Here is a 19874-nt window from a genome sequence, read left to right as displayed (position 1 = left end):
ATGCTTCTTTGTAAAAGGAAATGTTTCAATTGTTACTTTTCTCTATGTATGGTTTTTAAAGAATTAAGGAGACTTCTTGGACTATCTATCCGAGCGAGCGTCTATCCGAGATTGTGAGCTTTTAGTTAATTCAAAAGGAGAAGTCATTCAAATACATTTTAGTTAAAGCTTTTGTCAAATGAGATAATTTTATACGCAATCATGTTGACCTGTTGACCCAAAAGGGTTGTTTTTATGTTAGTTATTTTTCTTGTCTGATAGACCCCTAAAATCGTATATGAAATCAACTTAATAACTCAAAATATTGTGCTTCCACTCAAAAGTTTAAAATTCTCAAATTTTATTAAAGAAATAAATACATAAATAGCATAATATTGCAGAAATTCTAAAGGACGCTGAGTAACAGCAGAAAAATAAAAGATCTACGATAATAGTATATCCTTCCCTTCCACAGTTTTGCCAATAATATCTCCTGTAAAAATCCATGAGTTGTTATAAAATTCTTTGGTAGATTCGAGTACATATTGCTGCACAACTCGCACTTTTGGACCTCCACGAGTTTGTTCCGATTTATCTTTAGCTATGACCTGTGAAAGGATGCTTTCAATTCCGCTTAGCCGTAGCACGTGTCCACTGGCATCATTGAGGTGACACGAGACATCGATAATGTCTTTTGATTGCATTATGATGCCGGTAGGGTACCAAAATGGTGCGACTATCGTATGATTCCTTATGACAGGTTCACTTTTCAGCCATCGAGAATTGGCAATTATATTGCGACTCACGTATACTACTCTCCAATCGACTACATTTATCACAACTAGATTAGCATTATAGATAGCGAAGTCTTGGTACGGTTTATAAGTGGCAGCGACGTTGTGGGCTAGACTGATGTAATACGGGTAGCTGTACTCGAGCCATGGGGTGCCTCCACGTAGATGGTCACTGGTATATTGAAACTGTTCTTGAGCACTTCCATCTTGTTCATAAACAAACTGACACTCCCCATCAACAGGGTTGCATTTCATCACTCGTAAAGGGTCGATACTAAAAAGAATAACAGAAATACAGATGAGATGAATATGCCTTATATCTTCTTTATTCAAAGTTTGAATATATAATATTTAAATACTATTAATTAAATATTGACAATATTTAATATTGTTAGAAGTGCCGATATATCTATATAAATATATATACATGTATATAAATATTTATATGCCATAAAACATAAATTTATACAATATATAGAAATATAGATTTATAAAATGTGTATGTATAAACTATATTTATATATACATACACATTTATATATGTATATTTATAGATATATACATGTGTGTGTATATACGTATATACATGTATGTACTTGTACATTATATATATTTATATATGCATGTATATATGTATATATGCATGTATATATGTATAATTATGTATATGCACATATGTATAATATTTACCAGATTATATTCCATATAGAATATACTAAAATTGAAGGGGAATGTTATCAAATCAATTTTTTCATAGATAGCACAACTTCATAATAATCAGCATAGAGCAATCATACACCAACTGAGGACTTCCTCAATGCGCATTTGAATTCTATTGAGCTTAACTGAATTCTCTAACAGCCAATTTAAACTTACGGGATGAACGTTTACATCCGATTGCTAAGTAGCCTCTGTAAATACAGTTAGTAAACTTTCTCATAACTTCACATCATTCTGAGAACTACCCTTACGAGTGACGAAAAAAGTAAATCACTTAGAAATAGCACTAGCCTTCAACTGTCACTACATGAGCCTCTCAACACCCTAAAGACCTAAACCCATACCAGTGAGAGCTACCATTGGTCATTATCGCCAATCAGATGTGCCGGTACAAATTCCTTTTGCAAAACTGATTGCTCAATCACACATAAAAAAAAATTTCAATCACTATGATAATGTTTTGATTTTAATATAATTAATATAAAAATAAGATATATAATTACGCTGACATACTAATAATAATAATGCTAACATGCAATATATGTGATGTATGTATGGATACATTATTGTATAACAATACAGTGATTATCTTCAGAACTTTAAGGAAGTTAACACTTCACTGCTAAAGCTGAAAAGCATAATAGCTCTGCTAGAATAGTTCTCGCCAATAGAGTTATTAGGCTATACAATAGAGTTATTAGGCTATACAATTGTGTCATTGCTGAAACTACACCTGCAATATTCGAATCAATGTTGCAATATGAGAATATGAATAGAGTTTACATGAATATCAAAATTACTTATGAAACATATAATCTTTTCCTTTCATTATTGCTGTTTGTTGTACATAATAACACCCAGTACATTACAGCTACCGTTGCAGTTAGCCTATTGCACAATTGTAACAATTGTAATTTGTTAATTGTTAAAATTGTAACAAAGATATGTATATCTTACATAGCTTTATTTATAGCAGTTCTTTGTAACAATAAACTGAGTTACTACTTGTTTACGTGATAAATCATAAATAGAAAGCTAGATGGTACCTTGATGAGAAATAAAACTCGAGTGGTTCTATAAAGCTTTCTATAGCTACAAGGACAATACCTGTATGTGAAATATAATTGTCCCCTAACATCAAGAGGTATCCAATTAATCTCAGTTCTCTGTAGAGTAATATGAAGATTCAATCGTCTCTTCACGTGTCTCTCCATGTCCCAGACATGAACTCTACCTCCTATGTCATTATGGCTGTTCTTGTCAACTAACCAGGTGTGGAATATGAGATACATGTTCTCACCACTCATCACCAACCTAAAGTTCACACAATAAACCAATTACACATGAAGAACATGTGTTAAACACCTTAACATCTAAGATTTAAATGTCATATTGTAAATCTACCATCCACTAAACAACAATTAAGTCAAAATGGATGTCTTGAGTAGGTGGGCATGCACAATTTCCTTAAAGAGACTAGTGGATTATTTATATTCTTAGCTAGACTTAGAAATTTAGTTGGAATTTATTCTAAATAATTTCGTTTCCCAGCATTTAAAATTTTCAATAGCCGCTATGCTGACCAGGGTTGTATAGCGTCGCAATCGAAAAGTAAACCATCAAGATTTAAGCAGCAACTTTTTTCTCCCACAGAAGAAAACTCCGAGTATGCCCCGTACTTCATACCTGGGGTCCATAAGACCATCACTTTTGTATGTGAACTTCACATTTGTTGTCGTTGGAATACCCATGATCTCTCCAGGTTTCACTATGTTATAGTTTTCATCCATTAACATATGGTAAAAGTGGTTCTCTTGCCAGCTGTTCTGAAACTCGTTAAACATAGTGTTGAGACTCCATCCTGTAAATAGGGATAAGCTATGCAAACTTTAGACAGTAACTAGCTGTGCTACCCGGCGTTGCCCGTGTAATAAAAAAGTCTAGACAGAAAATTGATTTGTATTTAATATAAAACAACATTTACCATTCTAACTTTCAAACTACATATCATGAGGGAAGTGCTTTGTGTAGTTGAAATAAATTAAGAGAAAAATGAAAACAACTGTAAAGGTTTTAAAACTTTGTCAAACAACTGTAACTTTCAAGCTATTAGCCTGGCACATTGTCAAAGGGAAATTGCAGTAAGCTGCTAGGCTTCTAATGACAGTACTCCATGACATTGCGTCAGCATTGTTGTCCAGCTGCAGTTATTCTAATAATAGCTATAGCCGAAATGCAGACAGACATACGACACACGGACATACTTTGAGAAATATATATATACAGATAAATAGATGTAACCTTAAACCGTTGTAGAACACTAAAACTTTAGCTCTTGCTTTCAGGCGCTAAGCTGTTTATTTTGAGTGTTAATTAGGGTCATAAAATGAGCTTATTTACATAAGACTGCTCTATACTGACTGGATGTTAACATAAGCAGTAGATCAGGACTCCTAGCATCATGCAGTCTGCTGTTGAATAAATTGCACCTCCTTAATACCGAGCTACGTGTGATGACAATGTGTAAGCCTTGAAACTATTTTAGAATTATTTTACAATGCTTGTTATCATAAACACTGTTACATTCTCAATAATCTCTCTACAGTAGCTGATGACTATAATGTGTTATATTCTGTTATAATTCAAATACATTGAGCTCTACAGCAAATATAAATAAAATGAGGTGTTGGAATGTAATCTTATAAGAAGAATTGTTGCTAAAGCTGCTGACACGCCTGTTCCTACACAGGTTCAATACTTCCTGGGGCTGGTGCTAGGATATGCACCAGTGGCTTTTGTTACCCATTTTAATTCAAAGGTAACACAACTCCAACTTTAAATTTAAATAGGGTAGCTGATCCCTCAAGCTTCAAATTTTACTCACCTTTTTCTCTATAGTGTGTTTTCATTTTCTCATACTGCCCTAGCCAGATCCTCTGCACCATCTGAATGGTGTTGCCTGATTTTACCATTGCGGGTATAGTCGCAAAGTATATGTTTTCATTGTGGTCATCATTGAATATATTTTTTATGTGGGCTATTACCTCTTTTGATAAAGACCGTACCTGTATAAACAAATATGACGTTTTACCATGAAACATAGAGTGAATACAGTGTACTTTCAATACAACTGGTCTGGCAATCAAATTACTCTGAAACCTGCAAAAATAACGTCAGTTCACGACAGAGATAAGAATTTAACCTAGCTTGAGGACCTACAAGCAATATATCTAAGCACTCGCTTCTGCTACTGAAACAGAGTATCAGTGAGCCTTGGTATCTGGTAAGTGTATCTGGCAGTGGTAAGTGATGTCAGCCTTGCTAAGCCATAGTGCTGTGTTGTGGGTGAAGCCTAACCTGATTAGCAGGTTGTCTGTTATACTAGCACAAATAATATATTATTTTTATGCAATTTTAAGCATTTTTTATGTTTAGACTTACGACTCAAAAAGCTCTTGTTACCCTTCAAAACACAAATATGCCACTAATAAATCCATCATGTAAGCAATTAAGTGATGTAACAACATACAGGCAACTTTGGCTTATCAAAACACATTTAGAGGCATTTAGAGGAGTCATCTCACTCCATATGTCATTCCATCAGTACCCTAGTCTGTAGTCTGTAGGTTGTGATTAACTAGTGCTTTCAGACAAAGGCCACTATTATGATATGGTTATGAAAATAAATAGTATGTTAACCTGTCAATTCCTTGTCACAAAATTTTACATTTTTAGATAGCCAACAGTGTGAAAGCTTCCTGTACAACAATAGTGGGGCGGCAGGCTATTTCTTGGAGTAGTTGGACTGTTAGCCTTAGAGTAAAACACATCCTTTAAGTAACCAGGGCATGTAACCTCTTGCTTACAGAAAAAGGTTAAACATACATGTACTTAGTTTGGACTTTTCACTTACCACGGATAACGTAACTGGTGAAGTTATCTCGCCATGAGTGCTTCCCATTGGTGTATTTTCAGTGAACACCAAACCAGCAAGCATTTGTTTGCATCTGAACAGTCCATCTGGTAAGCTTTTGAGCGGTACCTCGTTTTTTTCTTTGTTTATATTTGTAGCTTCCGAGAGTTTCACAGCTTGCTCTGCAAAAGTCCCCGTGAGGAGTCATTACCACAGAATATAAACATTTTAATAACAGTTCGTCCATAATAAAAACTTAAAGGCTACGGCAGGGTTTTAAATTAAGGAATAACTTTACGCTGCTTCAACTTAAACAAAAAAACTTGAAGTCTCACCTTAAACTTTGTTAAAGTTGCTTCACAAATAGTCAGCATATTATATTATTATATTAAACATATTATATTATTATATTAAACATATTATATTATTATATTATATTATTATATTAAACATATTATATTATTATATTATATTATTATATTAAACATATTATAGAAAAAATTCTCAATCAAAGTGTTCATATTAAATAAATTTTTTTAACAATTGGCATTGCTTGAATAATCTAATTTGACTTTTATTAAAAGCTTTATTAAAAACAAAATACTGATAGTATCAAATTTGCAGCAAGTTGAAATGGCATTTATTAAACTTCTTTAAAAACTCAACTAAAAACATGATCTCCCCCCAAATTACACATATTGCCATTTTCAAAGCAATTATCTAAGCCAGCAAACACATTTCGCCAGAGTTTATGATGCAATTGCTAAGCATTTCAGCATTAAACAAATAAATCATGAGCTTATGCGTATCACCAGTGCGGCAGGATTCCTGAGTAAAAAATGTTGGCCTTACAGGATTTCTTCAGCTAACATAATAACAGCTCAGCATGCTTAAAATCAAACCGCAATTTTCCAATCGCAATATCTCAAGTTTTTACTAAATAAACTCATTTGAACTTTAGCTGTCAATGTAGTCCAAGTCAAAAAAATCTGTTTGTTCAGAATATTTTAAATCTATGAGACTAAGTGACAATATTTAACTTACTGAATTTTTTTTTATCATGACATGACATTTTATGAATGAATTGAAGAATACCAATAATAGTATCAATAATAATAATAATAATAATAACAAACTACGCAGGGGTATAGCCTTAGTAGATCTCAACCTGATATGATTAATCACTTGCTATACATGGACGACTTGGAACTATTTGGCAAGACGAAGAATGCTCTATAATTCCTAGTGTGGATGGTAAGGATATATACGAAAGACATCAGAATGCGGTTTGGAGTGGAGAAGTGTGCTATGTTAATGATGAGCAGGAGGAAAAGAGAAGAGGACAATGATATATGGTTTTCTGATAGGGAGATGATGAAAGACCTATAAGAAAATGGATAGACATAATTAGGAATCTTAAGGAGAGATGATGTCAATATGAAAGAAATGAAGTGTAAAATATCTAGAGAATATAGTAGGAGAACAAAGCTGATACTAGAATAAAAACTAAATGAAGGAAATACAATCAACTTCAAAGCCATCAACACAGTGGCTGTTCTTAGCTGCACTAGTGGGATATTAAGTTGGAAACAAGGAAAGCTAAAAGAGATAAACAGAAAGGCAAGAAAGCTGATGACTATGAATAGAGCATTACATCCAGAGAGCAAGTGTCACATGACTGTACTTAACAAGGAGTGAGGGTGGGAAAGGACTGACACATTGGTAGAAGTGACGATACGAGCTGAAGAGCATGGATTGTTAGATTACATCAAAGACAAAAACAAGGGATACAACTGACTGTTGAGGGCACTAACAAAGAACAGCAGCAGAAAGAAGTACAGCAATGGATTCAAGGAAGAGAACGGGAAAGATTGGTCTAAAACTGTGCGTGGACAATACCCAAAGCTGATAGAGGATTACGAAAAAAGAGCGTTGTTACAAGTGGATAAAGAATGGATTTATGAAAAAAACTGAGGGACTGATAACTGCACCACAAGATCAAGTGTTGCCTAGGAGATGGCAAAAAATGAATATAGAAAAGTAAGAAGGGACACCAGAATGCAGGATGTGTAACAAGAAAGACGAAACTATATTTCACATACTGAGTGAGTGTGGAAAATTTGCTCAGTAGAATATAAAAAAGGGCATGATAAGGCTGCACAGCTTATACATTGGAACTCATGTTGTATAAACTACTACATGCGAGGAACTGGTACGACCAGCAGAGAAAGTTGTAGGGAACAACAAGGCAGAAGTACTTTGGGATTTCACCATTCAAACATACCATATGGTACAGTCAAGGAGACCAGATATATTGGTGCGAGCTAAAGAACTAGGTCATGTATGGTTGGTAGATATTGCTGTGTCTGGTGGTGAGAGAGAAGAAGAGAAGAAAATAGCAAAGATAGATATGTACTAAGAACTGGCTATAGAGATAGGGAAATTGTGAAGGACGTCTGTGAGTGTGATGCCTGTTGTGATTGGAGCGCTGGGGACGGTCAGTAATAAATCTAAGAGAAGAATTGGGAAAAATGGACGCAGGACAGAGCGACAGAGCGCAGTTTTCTGATCTGTTGGGACCAGCAAGAGTATCACAGAAAGTATTGAATGTCTGAGGAAAGGAGACCTTACCGGTTACCATTATACTACCAGACAAAGAGCTGAGAAAAATCAACCGGTAACAATAGTAATAATAATAATATCTAGCTTTCCACCTTATGCATGCATCTAGTTTGACCACATCCATACGAGGTTGGCAATTTTCGGCATTGTTGTTTATGAGCAGCTATCATATTTAAACATAAAGTTGGAGTTGTGTTCACTTCTAATAAATGGGTAACAAGGGCCACTGGTGCTGAATGTCTTTTTTAGCTCAAGCCTCGGCAAGTATCAAACTTGTGTTGAAATAGGCGTGTCAGCAACTTAATTAAGCAAAAACTCTTTCCATAAGAATACACTCCACACATCATTTTCTTTATATTTGCTGGAGAGCTCATTGTATCTGAAATTGCAGCACTTTATTTTTATGCAAGAACTTACCAGCTGTAGTGTCATAGTCATCTACCAGAGTCCTAGTTTGATTGTACCACAATAGAGCTACACTCGCAGACAGCAGTAGGACCGCTATGAATTGTTTCCTTCGTTTCAAAGATGAAGTCATTATGTGACTGGCTTCAGGTCTTTCTAAAAATAAAAAGTTTTATTGAGTCACCATAATGGTTGAAATCGCTTAACATCTCTGAATTAAGTATACTGAGCATCAGCTTTTTAGCATAGAGTTACTTCTACAAAACAAAATTAACTCTACGGAAAAGTTTGATTGGGCTGACATTATATTTTACTAACGTTGAGTAAAGACTAGCTCGGTGTTAATTATCCTGCAATGCTGAGCTGAAGTCAATAACAACTAATGCATCAAAAAAACTAACAAATTATTCATTACGCAAATCTGTCAGCTTTCTATGATCTCACCTACACCATGTTTAAATAATCTACTAAAAATATTGGAGTACAGTGTACTGTCTCATTACATAGTCCGTATGTATTTCTAGGGAGCGTCACCCTCTGTCTTGAAACATGTGAAGTGTGTATTGCACTGTATATATCTTTCTTGCTTTAGTTCAGATACTTGTACATCTTTAAAAGCTGAATGATTTCATACACCAAGTTTAACAGGTTGTCCCGATGACCCGTCTTGTGGACAATATCCTAGGGCTAAGGACAGATTCCCAAGCGCTCAATGCCTTTCCTCATCTGATAAGTAGCATTGCCTATTCATGATGAATTAATTTACTAACTGCCCCAACTCTATGCGCCTTTTCAGTATGTTTTCTAAACCAGAAGATCAAAGGTGACAGGCTTTTCACAGCGTAGTATAGAGGTAGACAATGCTTCATTAATAACCGCCTCAGCCTTCCCGCACTCACCAGACGCTACCTACAGCTTGTCTCTGTATTCGAGTGAAATTAACACAAAGAGAAATTTCTAGAGAGCATAACTGATACTCCTGTTTCGTATCAAATACTGTTCAACCCTGGCAGATTAAGTCACTAGCTTAGAAAAAAACATATTGTACTATCCAATCTGTTGCTCAGAATAGCTAAGGTTAAGAGAACTTAATCCCCTTTGATTCTCTGGCATGTCTAAGCTGTAATGGAGTATTAGTAATGCTAGCTCCTTGCCAAACCATTGCAGCTAGGAGAGAACATAACTCGCCGGTTAGTTTACTAGTAGCACACACAGAGAGTACTAGACACGTATACCTTATGCCGCAAGAGCCGCTGTAGGTGATTGTACGATACTGAAACGAATTCCTTTTATCAAATACAACATCTGGACAAACTTAATAACCTATTGCACCACCTTAACAACAACATTTACTTATTAGTTCTGGATAGGTAAAGTTCTGGGTAGGTAAAGTTCTGGGTAGGTAAAGTTCTGGATAGGTAAAGTTCTGGGTAGGTAAAGGGAGCAGAAACAATACAAAAACTCAACCTTCGGCAAAAGATTTCTTATGACTATATTAAAGCTCCAGTTAAATTTCTTCAACAAAACACACTCAGCAGCATAACAAACAGAAGCTCTACAGCAAACTAAAATCTAAATGAAGTAACTCACTAAAAACAAATAAAAATAATAGTTTTATAAATAATGATTGTATTTCAAGTTGAAGAGTTACGTAAATAAAATAATTAAACATACAGAATCTGATTCACTGCCCCTTGATGTCGAGTTGCTGTACTTTGCTGTCAGGCTGTCAGGCTGTCACCACCAATGTAAACATCAGTAAGTACTATACCAGCTTTCTACTACACCATCGAGTGACAGAGCTACGTGTACAATATCATCTCAAACAAGCAACCCACCTTAAAGTGGCAGATGGCATGTTCCACCTCATCAGCCGCTCTCTCCTACGGCCTGCGACAATTTTCTACAACCGTTTTGTGAGTCACTTTCGCATGCCTATTCAAGTCTTGTTTGCGCTTCAGCTTTCAGTCTTAGCAATTCAAAAGCTGAATGAAGGTGAATAATAGGTTTTCAGTTAAGCTGAAGCTAGTAGCGCAGAACTAGTACAATATCTCTATGCATGACTGGCTCTGCGGCTCTGACTAATTTTTTCTGGTTACGGAAGAGTTTCTCTCTACCATCCTCATATTTATCACATCTTGTTAGCTTCACCGTTCCTACATTTGGTATCTCAGCTCTACCCTTGCTCAATCAAAGGTAAGACTACGCAGGGAGCTTATAGTGAGTGTTGTCAATATGTTAATATGACAAGAACGAGCATTCATTTTGTAGGTCATAGAACGGTAGCTAATAGTTAGGCCTGATAGCATTGTTAACAAATTCTGGAGATTTTTTGTGTACTTGATTACAGAGTATGAGCTATATGTATTTGTTTGAAGTGGATGTTGATATCGGCTGATTTGTAAAACATAAAAACATTTTGCTTTATCATGTAAGCGCATTAAAAATATTTTGAATTATATTTTAAAGCCATATCATGCATTTGTGGTTTGGGACGCTGGCACCCATAAGTAATAAAATGATATCAAGTTTTGTAGGAATCAAAAGCTAATAAACACTCAAAACATCGGATTCTGAGTCTTGCTCTCTTTCATTGATACATTAGCGTATCAGTGAAATTGAGCTGCTGCTAAAACTATGTGCATCTTTGATCTTTGTAGAATTGTCTAAATCGATGGAATTTTTAAATATTGCAAACACAGGCATGAGACAGTGCAGTTTAAGCATATCCAAATTCATAGATGCCTGTGAAAGAATATCGCTGGTTGATAGCTCTGGTAGGCTTAAATGTGATTTAAACAGCCTGTGAATGGAAAGAACTGCCAAAAGGTCAAGCTGTCGCCATGTCACATAAGCCACATTTAAGAGCCAATCATCCATTTTGAACACTTGGGATGAGATGCGAGTGCTTACGTCCACGCGTGGTGATAATAGCTGTTGCTATGGAAACACCATCTGGTGTGAAGATGAGCAGTCATCACTTATTCTAGCTCTAGCCTTAGTACCTTCATCACTACAAAACTCTATCAAGTCTTCAAGATCTACTGCCTGCTGTTTAAGTGATTTGCACTAGTTTCAAATTGATTTTTTAGGAAAAAACATGCCAACTCTGGAAAAGTTTCTCATACATTAAAAGTTTAAGATATTGAACAAAGTGTATCTACTTTGCTAAAGGTATGTACCTTACCTCTCATCGCTACGTATTAAGGTGAATGATAAACTCTTGACAGGGATGGTGTGAGCTAACCTGGCCAATGGTGCACAACCTCTGTAACATATTATACTGCAGGGAGACACCTCTGCAGCAGCTTCTAAGATTTGTTGCTTTGGTTGCTAAAAATCCTGACACTAAAATAGCTTCATCAGATCTGATAGCAAGCTGGTGGTTAGAGAACAGAAATGACTAACTGCTCTTTTATGTTGATTCATGTATTATTCGTAGATTATTTATTATGTTATGCTCAGCCTAAGCCTAAGCCTAAGCCTACGCCCACAGCTTACATGATTCTCTATTCAAATCTACAAAACAGCTTGTAAGTTCATGACAGTTCAGATGCAGTTCTATCACCTATTCAATGAATGGACAACTCCATATAGTGTGATAATAATTTTGATGAATATACTGTACTAAAATTCAATAATTTGACATGAGCTGTTAAGTTTGTAAAGTAAATCTATGTTAAATGAAGTGATAAGTCTATGATCGATCGTTATTAACTACCCATAGGTGGGCTGGTAGTTGTGGGCGCAATGTATCATCTAATCACACAGGTGAGGAGTGTATACCTTCCGGAGTAATAAAAATCTGTAATGACTATGTTATTAATAAGATAGGATCTTTTAATATAGCTAGGCAGCTACACCGCTGCTAAAAAGCCATATCATAAAAATATTTTGTACTAATAGTTTTAGTAACGTCAACACGATTAAGGTAGTTGAACTAACCTTGACCAATCATGCCAACATTTATGTAAAGCCAAATTCATAGAGTTAGTTAACAGCTCATAGAGTTATTTAAAAGTTCATAGAGTTATTTAAGAATTCATAAAGTTATTTAAGGATGCATTTGAATTAAATTCATTGTAGGTATTTTGGGACTTGCTTGATAATAAAGTTGTATTGATTTTATTTAGTGAATGTTTGGAGTCGTCAAACCAACCCGACTGCACTTGGCAGAAACTATCCTGATCTTGTATCAGCTGATATTGTTAGTTGAACATGTACAGAATGTGTGTTGGCTTCCTTTGAAATAGCAAAGTTTAATGTTGAACAGGAAGCACTAGTAACATACACATTTAAGTAAGAGATGATCACACCATTCAGTGCTGTTTATAATAATATGCTTTATGTAAAGCTATCAACTGGATACAATGCTAACATAGTTGTTCGGTTAATTTTACTGAAGTAATTGAACATTGCTTTTTAGGAAAACAAAAGATGGCTGAGCTCTCTAGAGTATTCTACGGTGGTTTCTGGTTCACCACATGGACTCTGTTTTCCTTCTGCGCTCACTTATTTGCTCGTACAGCTATACAGTCGTCTGCTTCCCCTGATATCAGTGAGCAATGGATGTCTGTCCTGTTGCTCACTCTTGTGCAACTCGTGGTAGGAGCAGTCGTACTCCGATTGGCCATATATCTACTTGATCGTGGAGTCGGCCAAAGCTGGGTTGGTACTGAGGCTATGGTCTCTCAGGACAGTTCTCCATTGGCTGAAGAGAAAGTTGAGCCATGCCGGATATCTCTATACACATGCCACGCTCTCGCCACACTAGCAACAAATGCTAGTATTGCATTTGTAAATACAGGCTCAGCATTTACTATTAAAGCATTTGAACCAATAACGACAGCGGTGCTTACGTCGATGCTAATCGGAACGAAATTACAGTCACACATTGTAGTATCACTGCCATTGGTAGTAATGGGCGCTGTAGGCTTCGTTTGGCAGCCGTCTTTGCGATCAGGCGCCCTCTATGGATTATCGATGGCCTTTGTTTCTAACATTCTTTTTGGAGTGAGAAATATAAACCTTAAAATGCTACAAAGAGATGCAGCAAGTATGAGGAGCAAACTTGAGATACTACAAACGGCCAGCATGGTAGCTTCCGGAATCATCGCATCTGCTGCAGCAACATTGCTACTGACTGCAAAATTTCCTTTCACATTTGGCTGGATGTCCAGCCTCTTTTCAGCAGCTTTTCATGTTACTTACACAATCATTTCTACGTGTGTGATATTAAAGTACACCTCTGTCGTGGGTCACGCTACTTTCAACCTGCTTAAACGAATTCTTGTGGCATTGACCTTCTTCTTGATTGGACAAACTATCGTGAGTTCGACCAATTGGCTTCTTGGAGGAGTTATGCTGATTGGCCTCATCATTTACCTGTTTCCCAAATTGTGTCGTTTTAAAGGTATGTTACATTTACATGTTGCACAAAAATTTAATGTTAATTTCGCATAATTTCACAAAGTTCTAAAATATCATATTTTAGTCTTGAAATTTAAGCACCTTGGAGGCCTGAATGACAGCATGTGAGGATAGAGTGACAGCATGTGAGGATAGAGTGACAGCATGTGAGGATAGAGTGACAGCATGTGAGGATAGAGTGACAGCATGTGAGGATAGAGTGACAGCATGTGAGGATAGAGTGGCAGCATGTGAGGATAGAGTGACAGCATGTGAGGATAGAGTGACAGCATGTGAGGATAGAGTGACAGCATGTGAGGATAGAGTGACAGCATGTGAGGATAGAGTGACAGCATGTGAGGATAGAGTGACAGCATGTGAGGATAGAGTGACAGCACATGTTTACGATAGTAATTTAAGAAGAAAAATAGAATTAAAAAAAATTGCTAGAAGCTGAACAAGGCAACAAACTTTCAGACACTGAACACCGTGAACGCCTTGTACACCATGGACACCCACTGCACTATGTACACCATGTGGGTGCCCGTTAACTCTATGAACACTGTGAACACGGTGGACTCGGTGGATACTGTGTACACTGAACACCGTAGACATCTAACATCTTAATAGACATAAAAATACGCTTTAGTATTTGAGAAATGTCATTTCTTTCTTCCATAAATGTAGTTCTTTATTTACGATATGCAAACATTTTGACTGAATTTATGTTTAGATACGAATGCTTCCTTGAGCCTGGTTGTGGTAGTGACTGCAGTTGTTATTCTCTTCTCCGTTCTGCCACCGCTTTCCTCCCCTAACGATAATCAAATCAGAGTAAAGTTACCTCCTCTTGCAATTAAAGAAACACTACAGCAGAGACATGAAGTGATGTCTAAGGCTGTGCAACAGGTTGGAGATGTGCCAAACATGGTATGTATAATTTTAAATCTTTTTGAAATGTGCGAAGAGAAAAAAATTATAAATTTATCTTTGCACATTTGTGTTTTGGAATTTTTAATGTTTAGGAGTTGATTAACTGATAACTAACTACCTTTGACTTTTTTAATAGACCCGTTTTAAAAGTTATATATAAAAATGTTAAATAAAAAACTTTTAAATTATGTTATACTATACTGAATGTGGTAGACTAATTGTTTTAGTTTTCATCTGGAAAAAATCTATCGTTTATATATTAGACGTAAAACTTAGATTTTTCACTTTGCTCAAGTTAGTGAAACCATCTTCACTCACATACATCCATTTAATTGAAAAATATTTGAGCTTCTATTCTGTTGTAGATAGTTACAAATAGTCTACACTTGTGCTTGTCATAAAAGTTCAAAGCTATAGATTGTTTGATATAATCACCAACATATGTAGATGTGTATACTTTATGATAGCTTACCAAAAGAGCTGTCATAGCCTGCTGACCTGTTAACATTTGATCATTAGGGCTGGCTAACAACTCATCGGATCTCATTTTTGTCTTCTGCCAACTTAAAGATATGCTGGTTATTTGTTCTTCAGTGTTTTTGTCTTCTCCATTTATAAATTAGAAAATATGTCATTCTAATAATAGCCGTTTAAACCTTCATTAGTTGGCATAAGAGAGAAGGCCGATACCTCAGTCCAACACAAGTACACTCGGTACAACACGAGCATAGTCTGCTTAATAAATACTTTTTGAAGTACTAAAGATTATAGATTAAAGGTGTCTGAGACTAAAAGTGTTAAAAATGGCCATAGACAAATTCTTGTTAGGAAAGTTTGGTGAAGTTGAACTGTGTTAAAATAATGCCTTCATTTCAAGAGTCTTCACAATGAACTGAATCAACACACGTGTAAAAATTGTAGCAGAAAATGTTATCTTGCAGGCGATAAATGCTTATAAAAATCCTACAAAAGCTAACAGCAATTCTATCCGTGCAAAAGACACAAACACCCTGATAAAGGCAGCATACGAGGTACATCAGCAAGTGTTCACCCACATCATTGGTAAGACATGCATGTGATGTAACTCTAGCCTTGTTACAATCAGTCCGCCAGCATTAGTAAGTTATATGGTAACGTAATGCCACATTCACACGTATTTGTCCAAATCTAAACTCACTCGTCATATGAATCTATCAACTTACTATGATCTCATTTACTTAATGTTTAAAGAATCTACTAAAATATTGGAGTACAGTGTGCTGTCTCTATACACAGTAAGTGTACATTTCTAGGAAACATCACTCTCTGTTTCTAGGGGGTATCACTCTCTGTCTTAAAAAATGTGATGTGTGTATCAAACCGTGAAGACCTCTGCTGCTTTCACCAGATACTTTTTAAAAAGTTGATTTTGCAAACAAAGTTTACCAGCTTGTCGTAATGATCCGTCTGCGGATAATATCCTAGGGCTAAAGTCAGATCCTCAGCGGTCGATGCTAATAAATAGCATCGCCTATTCATGATGAGCTATTATAGTATCAGTTGAACAGATTAAAAAAGTCAAGCTTACTTACTAGATCTTATATACTGACTGGTGTCCAGCAAATGAGGTTAAACTCTACTTACATGTATGGCACCCTCATGATACATGGTTACAGGTCGGTGAGCAAGTGTGTATCTTTACTTAGTTTTTCAAATGATTTGATTTGTGTAAGAAGAAAATCATCTAATCTTAAATACTACTGCCAACAATTTAACTAAAAGCATTTCTTGTGCTTTTACACCTATTGACCAACTCAACTGTTGCAGAACCTGAAGTCTGTAGTCCAATTTGCAAAGACTATAGTTCAATTTATAGAGTGGGATACCCACTGCATGTAGACTTCAGTTTTTAAGTCTAGTTCATAGACAATCTATTGACTGTAGCACATAATACTGAAAACAAAAAAATTTGTCTAAAATTAATAAATAATTTTTTATGCCTTCACTTATCACATTCTAAAATACAACTTAAAAAGAAGACAACTCTGGGTGCTTGCAGGCAAATACAAGAAAGCTGTACTAGTCAATGTTTTCCAATGGTTCAACAAAGGAGACCACCTGATCACAATTGGTCAACGACGAATCTTGCAGAGGATGGGTATTGAACTCATCTATCACTGCTTCTATCCTGGAAGAGAGTGTGATTTTAGCAAAATCAATAAAGATGACCCTGAACTGGTTGGTTTCCATTCATTACAAAACATTTTATGACACCCTTTTTATTAGCTAGTTATGAATGGTATGAAGTGTCTGGCTTATATCTGTGTTATTAGCACAACTATCTGAATATGTATAGCATTAGCCATAAAGAGACAAATACATGGGAGGTTTAAACATATCAGAAGCTGTGAATGCAACATGCTGACTTTGAAGTTGCTTTATGTGATGCAATCTTTGACTATCTAGTAAAGGGTTTGAATTATTCCATAGAATACTTGCAATGATATATGGCAGCTAGCACAGGTGCTGTTTTTCTTTCATAACTCACGATAGGTAAACAATTTATTGCAGTTTGTTTCGTGAGATAGAACAAATGCTCTTAGTACTTTCGGCAACTTGCTGACTTTTGATCTCCTTTAGGTAGCCAATCGTAAGACTTTTCTGTAAAAAATTTTAAATGTATTTTCAGGTTGTGTTGATTCAAGGCGCAGGTTATATAGGCCATCCTTCTCATGAATTTGTAACAACAATTACAGTAGAAGGTTTTCCCAATAATCGCATCATGGTATTTCCAATCAGCGTTTGCCACCCAATAGCGCCATGCACTGAAATCGAACAATTTGCTGCTATATTCGGGAAACATAAAGATGTGCATGTTGTGCTCAGAGACAGGTGAGTGTTTGTCAGCTAGACATAACTATTTATACGTATGATAGATTATGTACTCGTTAATATAATATTAAAAACTCATTTATAATCACTAAGCTTCTCTGTATGTAGGAGACGAACAATGATGTTCATATTGTCATTTTTTGAGGTATTCACATGTATGTTTATGTCTATCAAAGCTCAACCAAGAACTGTCCGTAACTTGTGTTGCAAGCTCTTTGGTTACCTCCAGATTTTAAAGCTTGTCATTGCTTCTACAACTCTCCTATTTGCAGATATTCCTACGACCTGGCAGAACAGTATTTTAAAAACACGCACAACTATTTGGCGCCCGACTCGGCATTTGCTGTAGGCAGTATAAGAATGAACATTGTGCCTGTTTATGACATCATATGGCTGAAAAGGAATGATTGGGAATCCCAAAATGATGCAATGCCGGAATTTCCAGCCAATCTCAAAGTACAGGTTGGTGAACATATAAACATTAATTTACCACTAGATATCATTAGCGCTTTTTGCTGATGCGAGAGCACTTGGTTCAACCTTTCAAATAAGAGCACTTGGTTCAACCTTTCAAATGAGAGCACTTGGTCCAACCTTTCAAATGGCTGGTATAAAAATCTTGGTATTAAAAGCTTAGTTGACCAATCCTTGATACCCTTGCAGAGGCAGCTTACTAAGTACTATTTCTCCTCTGCAACCAAATCTTCTTCAAATGATATTCATTTTAGATACCGCCCAAAGGCTACTTTATGACTATTATCTCCTTAGCCAACTTTTTTCATATAACTTTCCACCAATAGAATAAACAGAACATTGTTATTATAGACAACTCTCAGCTAAAATGCTTAACACTAAATCTAGAATTCGCTTCATAAGCTGCTAAAAAACAGTCAAGAATCATCCGTCATTTACATATTAATGCTTTTTATACCATACTAGAGTTGTGTTCTCATTTTAAACAACAACTCATAGCTTGTTTGCTGAAAGACCCAGCATAGAGGCGGCGACTCGTTATTACATAAAATTTCTGCCAAACTTTGAAACAAAACTTGCAGATATATTTTTGACTAACTAGCTGTAAAATAATTTTATAACATGACCAACTGAATTACCAAGTACTTCATTTGGCCTCCAACTGCTCTGGCACTTGTCTTTAATGGATAGATTTCAGTAACACAAATAATACTTACTTCATGTTTAACTGATTTTCTAGTTTTATATAAAACTGGCTTGACCTGAATACTAGCATTGCTAATACAATGATGACTATTCATATGACCTTGTTTATGACCTTGATTGCTATAATAAGAGCCGTGTCTGTCCCAAGCCACGCTAAGAGCGTTAGGAAAGAAAATTACACTGCAAAGGAATCAAACTCAAATATCCATATTTGCAGTCAAGCACACTACCACTGGACTACCTTGCCGCATCATGGAATAACTGTGCGCATAGTTATTACACCTGACTGCTAGTTTATTAGCATTAATAGACTGTATTTTGCTTTTATATCAACTGTATGACTAACTTTCCATTGTTCATGCAAACAAGTAACGTAAAGGTTCATATGTTGCGTGAGAGATGCATGTACTCAAGCCGCGTGGTTTGATCATGAGGACTTACTATATACCAGTTATGTTAAGCTTGGGTCGTGTTAGGTAACAGATTGGAGTGATGAATGGATGGGCCAGCAGTCAAGCGATTTCTGGGAAGATCATCAGCTAAGAACAATGACAGGGATAGCCTTTCTAGCGAGAGGAAAGGTAGGGTTTCTCATACGCATGTATATACTAGTATCAATTAATACTAGTATCAAGTTTGTAATCTTTAATTAATGTCAGCGAGAGGCGACGAGATACATCAGCTGCTGTCTGTTTCAGGTGGTCATATCTGATAGGCTCCACGCTCACATCATGAGCCAACTCATGGGCAAACTTAATGTTGTTATCAACAGTGAGACCAAGAAACAAGAACACTACTACATGACCTGGGAGCAGAGCATCAAAACATCAGTACTTGTCAACAACAATGTTGATGCATTGAGAGAAGCACTGAAACTGCTAGAGCAATATGACTCATCCGTGACACTAGTCTAGCTTCAAAACTTGAGACTCGCAAGTGTCACATTAGTGACTATCAGAGTTCAGTAGTGGTGGTGCAGCAACATAATTTTGAGAATTATCCTTTCAGTATTTAATAATGTTACGCAACTTTCTTTCATGTATTTCTTT

General features: G+C 36.0%; 2 protein-coding genes across 3 annotated transcripts; one reads left to right on the top strand and one right to left on the bottom strand.

Annotated features, from left to right (window-relative positions):
* Positions 1–325: 325 nt before the first annotated feature.
* Positions 326–10407, bottom strand: LOC137394697 (uncharacterized). 2 transcript variants are annotated; one of them, XM_068081460.1, is made up of 7 exons: positions 10272–10407; positions 8446–8589; positions 5407–5588; positions 4378–4558; positions 3180–3354; positions 2601–2807; positions 326–1047 (listed from the first exon to the last, which is right to left on the bottom strand). In XM_068081460.1, exons 2-7 carry the CDS (start codon positions 8564–8566, stop codon positions 423–425), a joined length of 1491 nt encoding a protein of 496 aa, XP_067937561.1. In that variant the 5' UTR covers positions 8567–8589; positions 10272–10407; the 3' UTR covers positions 326–422. The 2 variants fall into 2 exon arrangements, with proteins under 2 accessions (XP_067937561.1, XP_067937562.1); XM_068081461.1 differs by lacking the exon at positions 10272–10407 and adding an exon at positions 10108–10193.
* Positions 10408–10516: 109 nt separating this feature from the next.
* On the top strand, positions 10517–19747 carry LOC137395292 (uncharacterized). The gene is made up of 10 exons (XM_068082179.1): positions 10517–10629; positions 11526–11607; positions 12860–13846; positions 14576–14772; positions 15717–15837; positions 16814–16992; positions 17444–17646; positions 17919–18108; positions 19302–19406; positions 19524–19747. The coding sequence occupies exons 3-10, from the start codon at positions 12871–12873 to the stop codon at positions 19737–19739; spliced, it is 2187 nt and encodes a 728-aa protein (XP_067938280.1). The 5' UTR covers positions 10517–10629; positions 11526–11607; positions 12860–12870; the 3' UTR covers positions 19740–19747.
* The last annotated feature ends 127 nt before the right edge of the window (positions 19748–19874 follow it).

This window comes from Watersipora subatra, chromosome 4 (genome assembly GCF_963576615.1).
Source record: "Watersipora subatra chromosome 4, tzWatSuba1.1, whole genome shotgun sequence".
Taxonomy (NCBI): Eukaryota; Metazoa; Bryozoa; class Gymnolaemata; order Cheilostomatida; family Watersiporidae; genus Watersipora; species Watersipora subatra.
The sequence above is the reverse complement of the archived record's forward strand: the minus strand, read 5'-3'. Positions and strand labels throughout refer to the sequence as shown.

Coding starts and splice junctions, on each gene's coding strand:
- LOC137394697 (XM_068081460.1), bottom strand. CDS start 8,566: ATGACTTCATCTTTGAAACGAAGGAAACAATTCATAGCGGTCCTACTG. Junction 4,559..5,406: donor CACCAGTTACGTTATCCGTG/GTAAGTGAAAAG, acceptor TTGTTTATACAG/GTACGGTCTTTATCAAAAGA. Junction 3,355..4,377: donor AACACACTATAGAGAAAAAG/GTGAGTAAAATT, acceptor CCCTATTTACAG/GATGGAGTCTCAACACTATG.
- LOC137395292 (XM_068082179.1), top strand. CDS start 12,871: ATGGCTGAGCTCTCTAGAGTATTCTACGGTGGTTTCTGGTTCACCACA. Junction 14,773..15,716: donor TTGGAGATGTGCCAAACATG/GTATGTATAATT, acceptor GTTATCTTGCAG/GCGATAAATGCTTATAAAAA. Junction 18,109..19,301: donor CAGCCAATCTCAAAGTACAG/GTTGGTGAACAT, acceptor GGGTCGTGTTAG/GTAACAGATTGGAGTGATGA.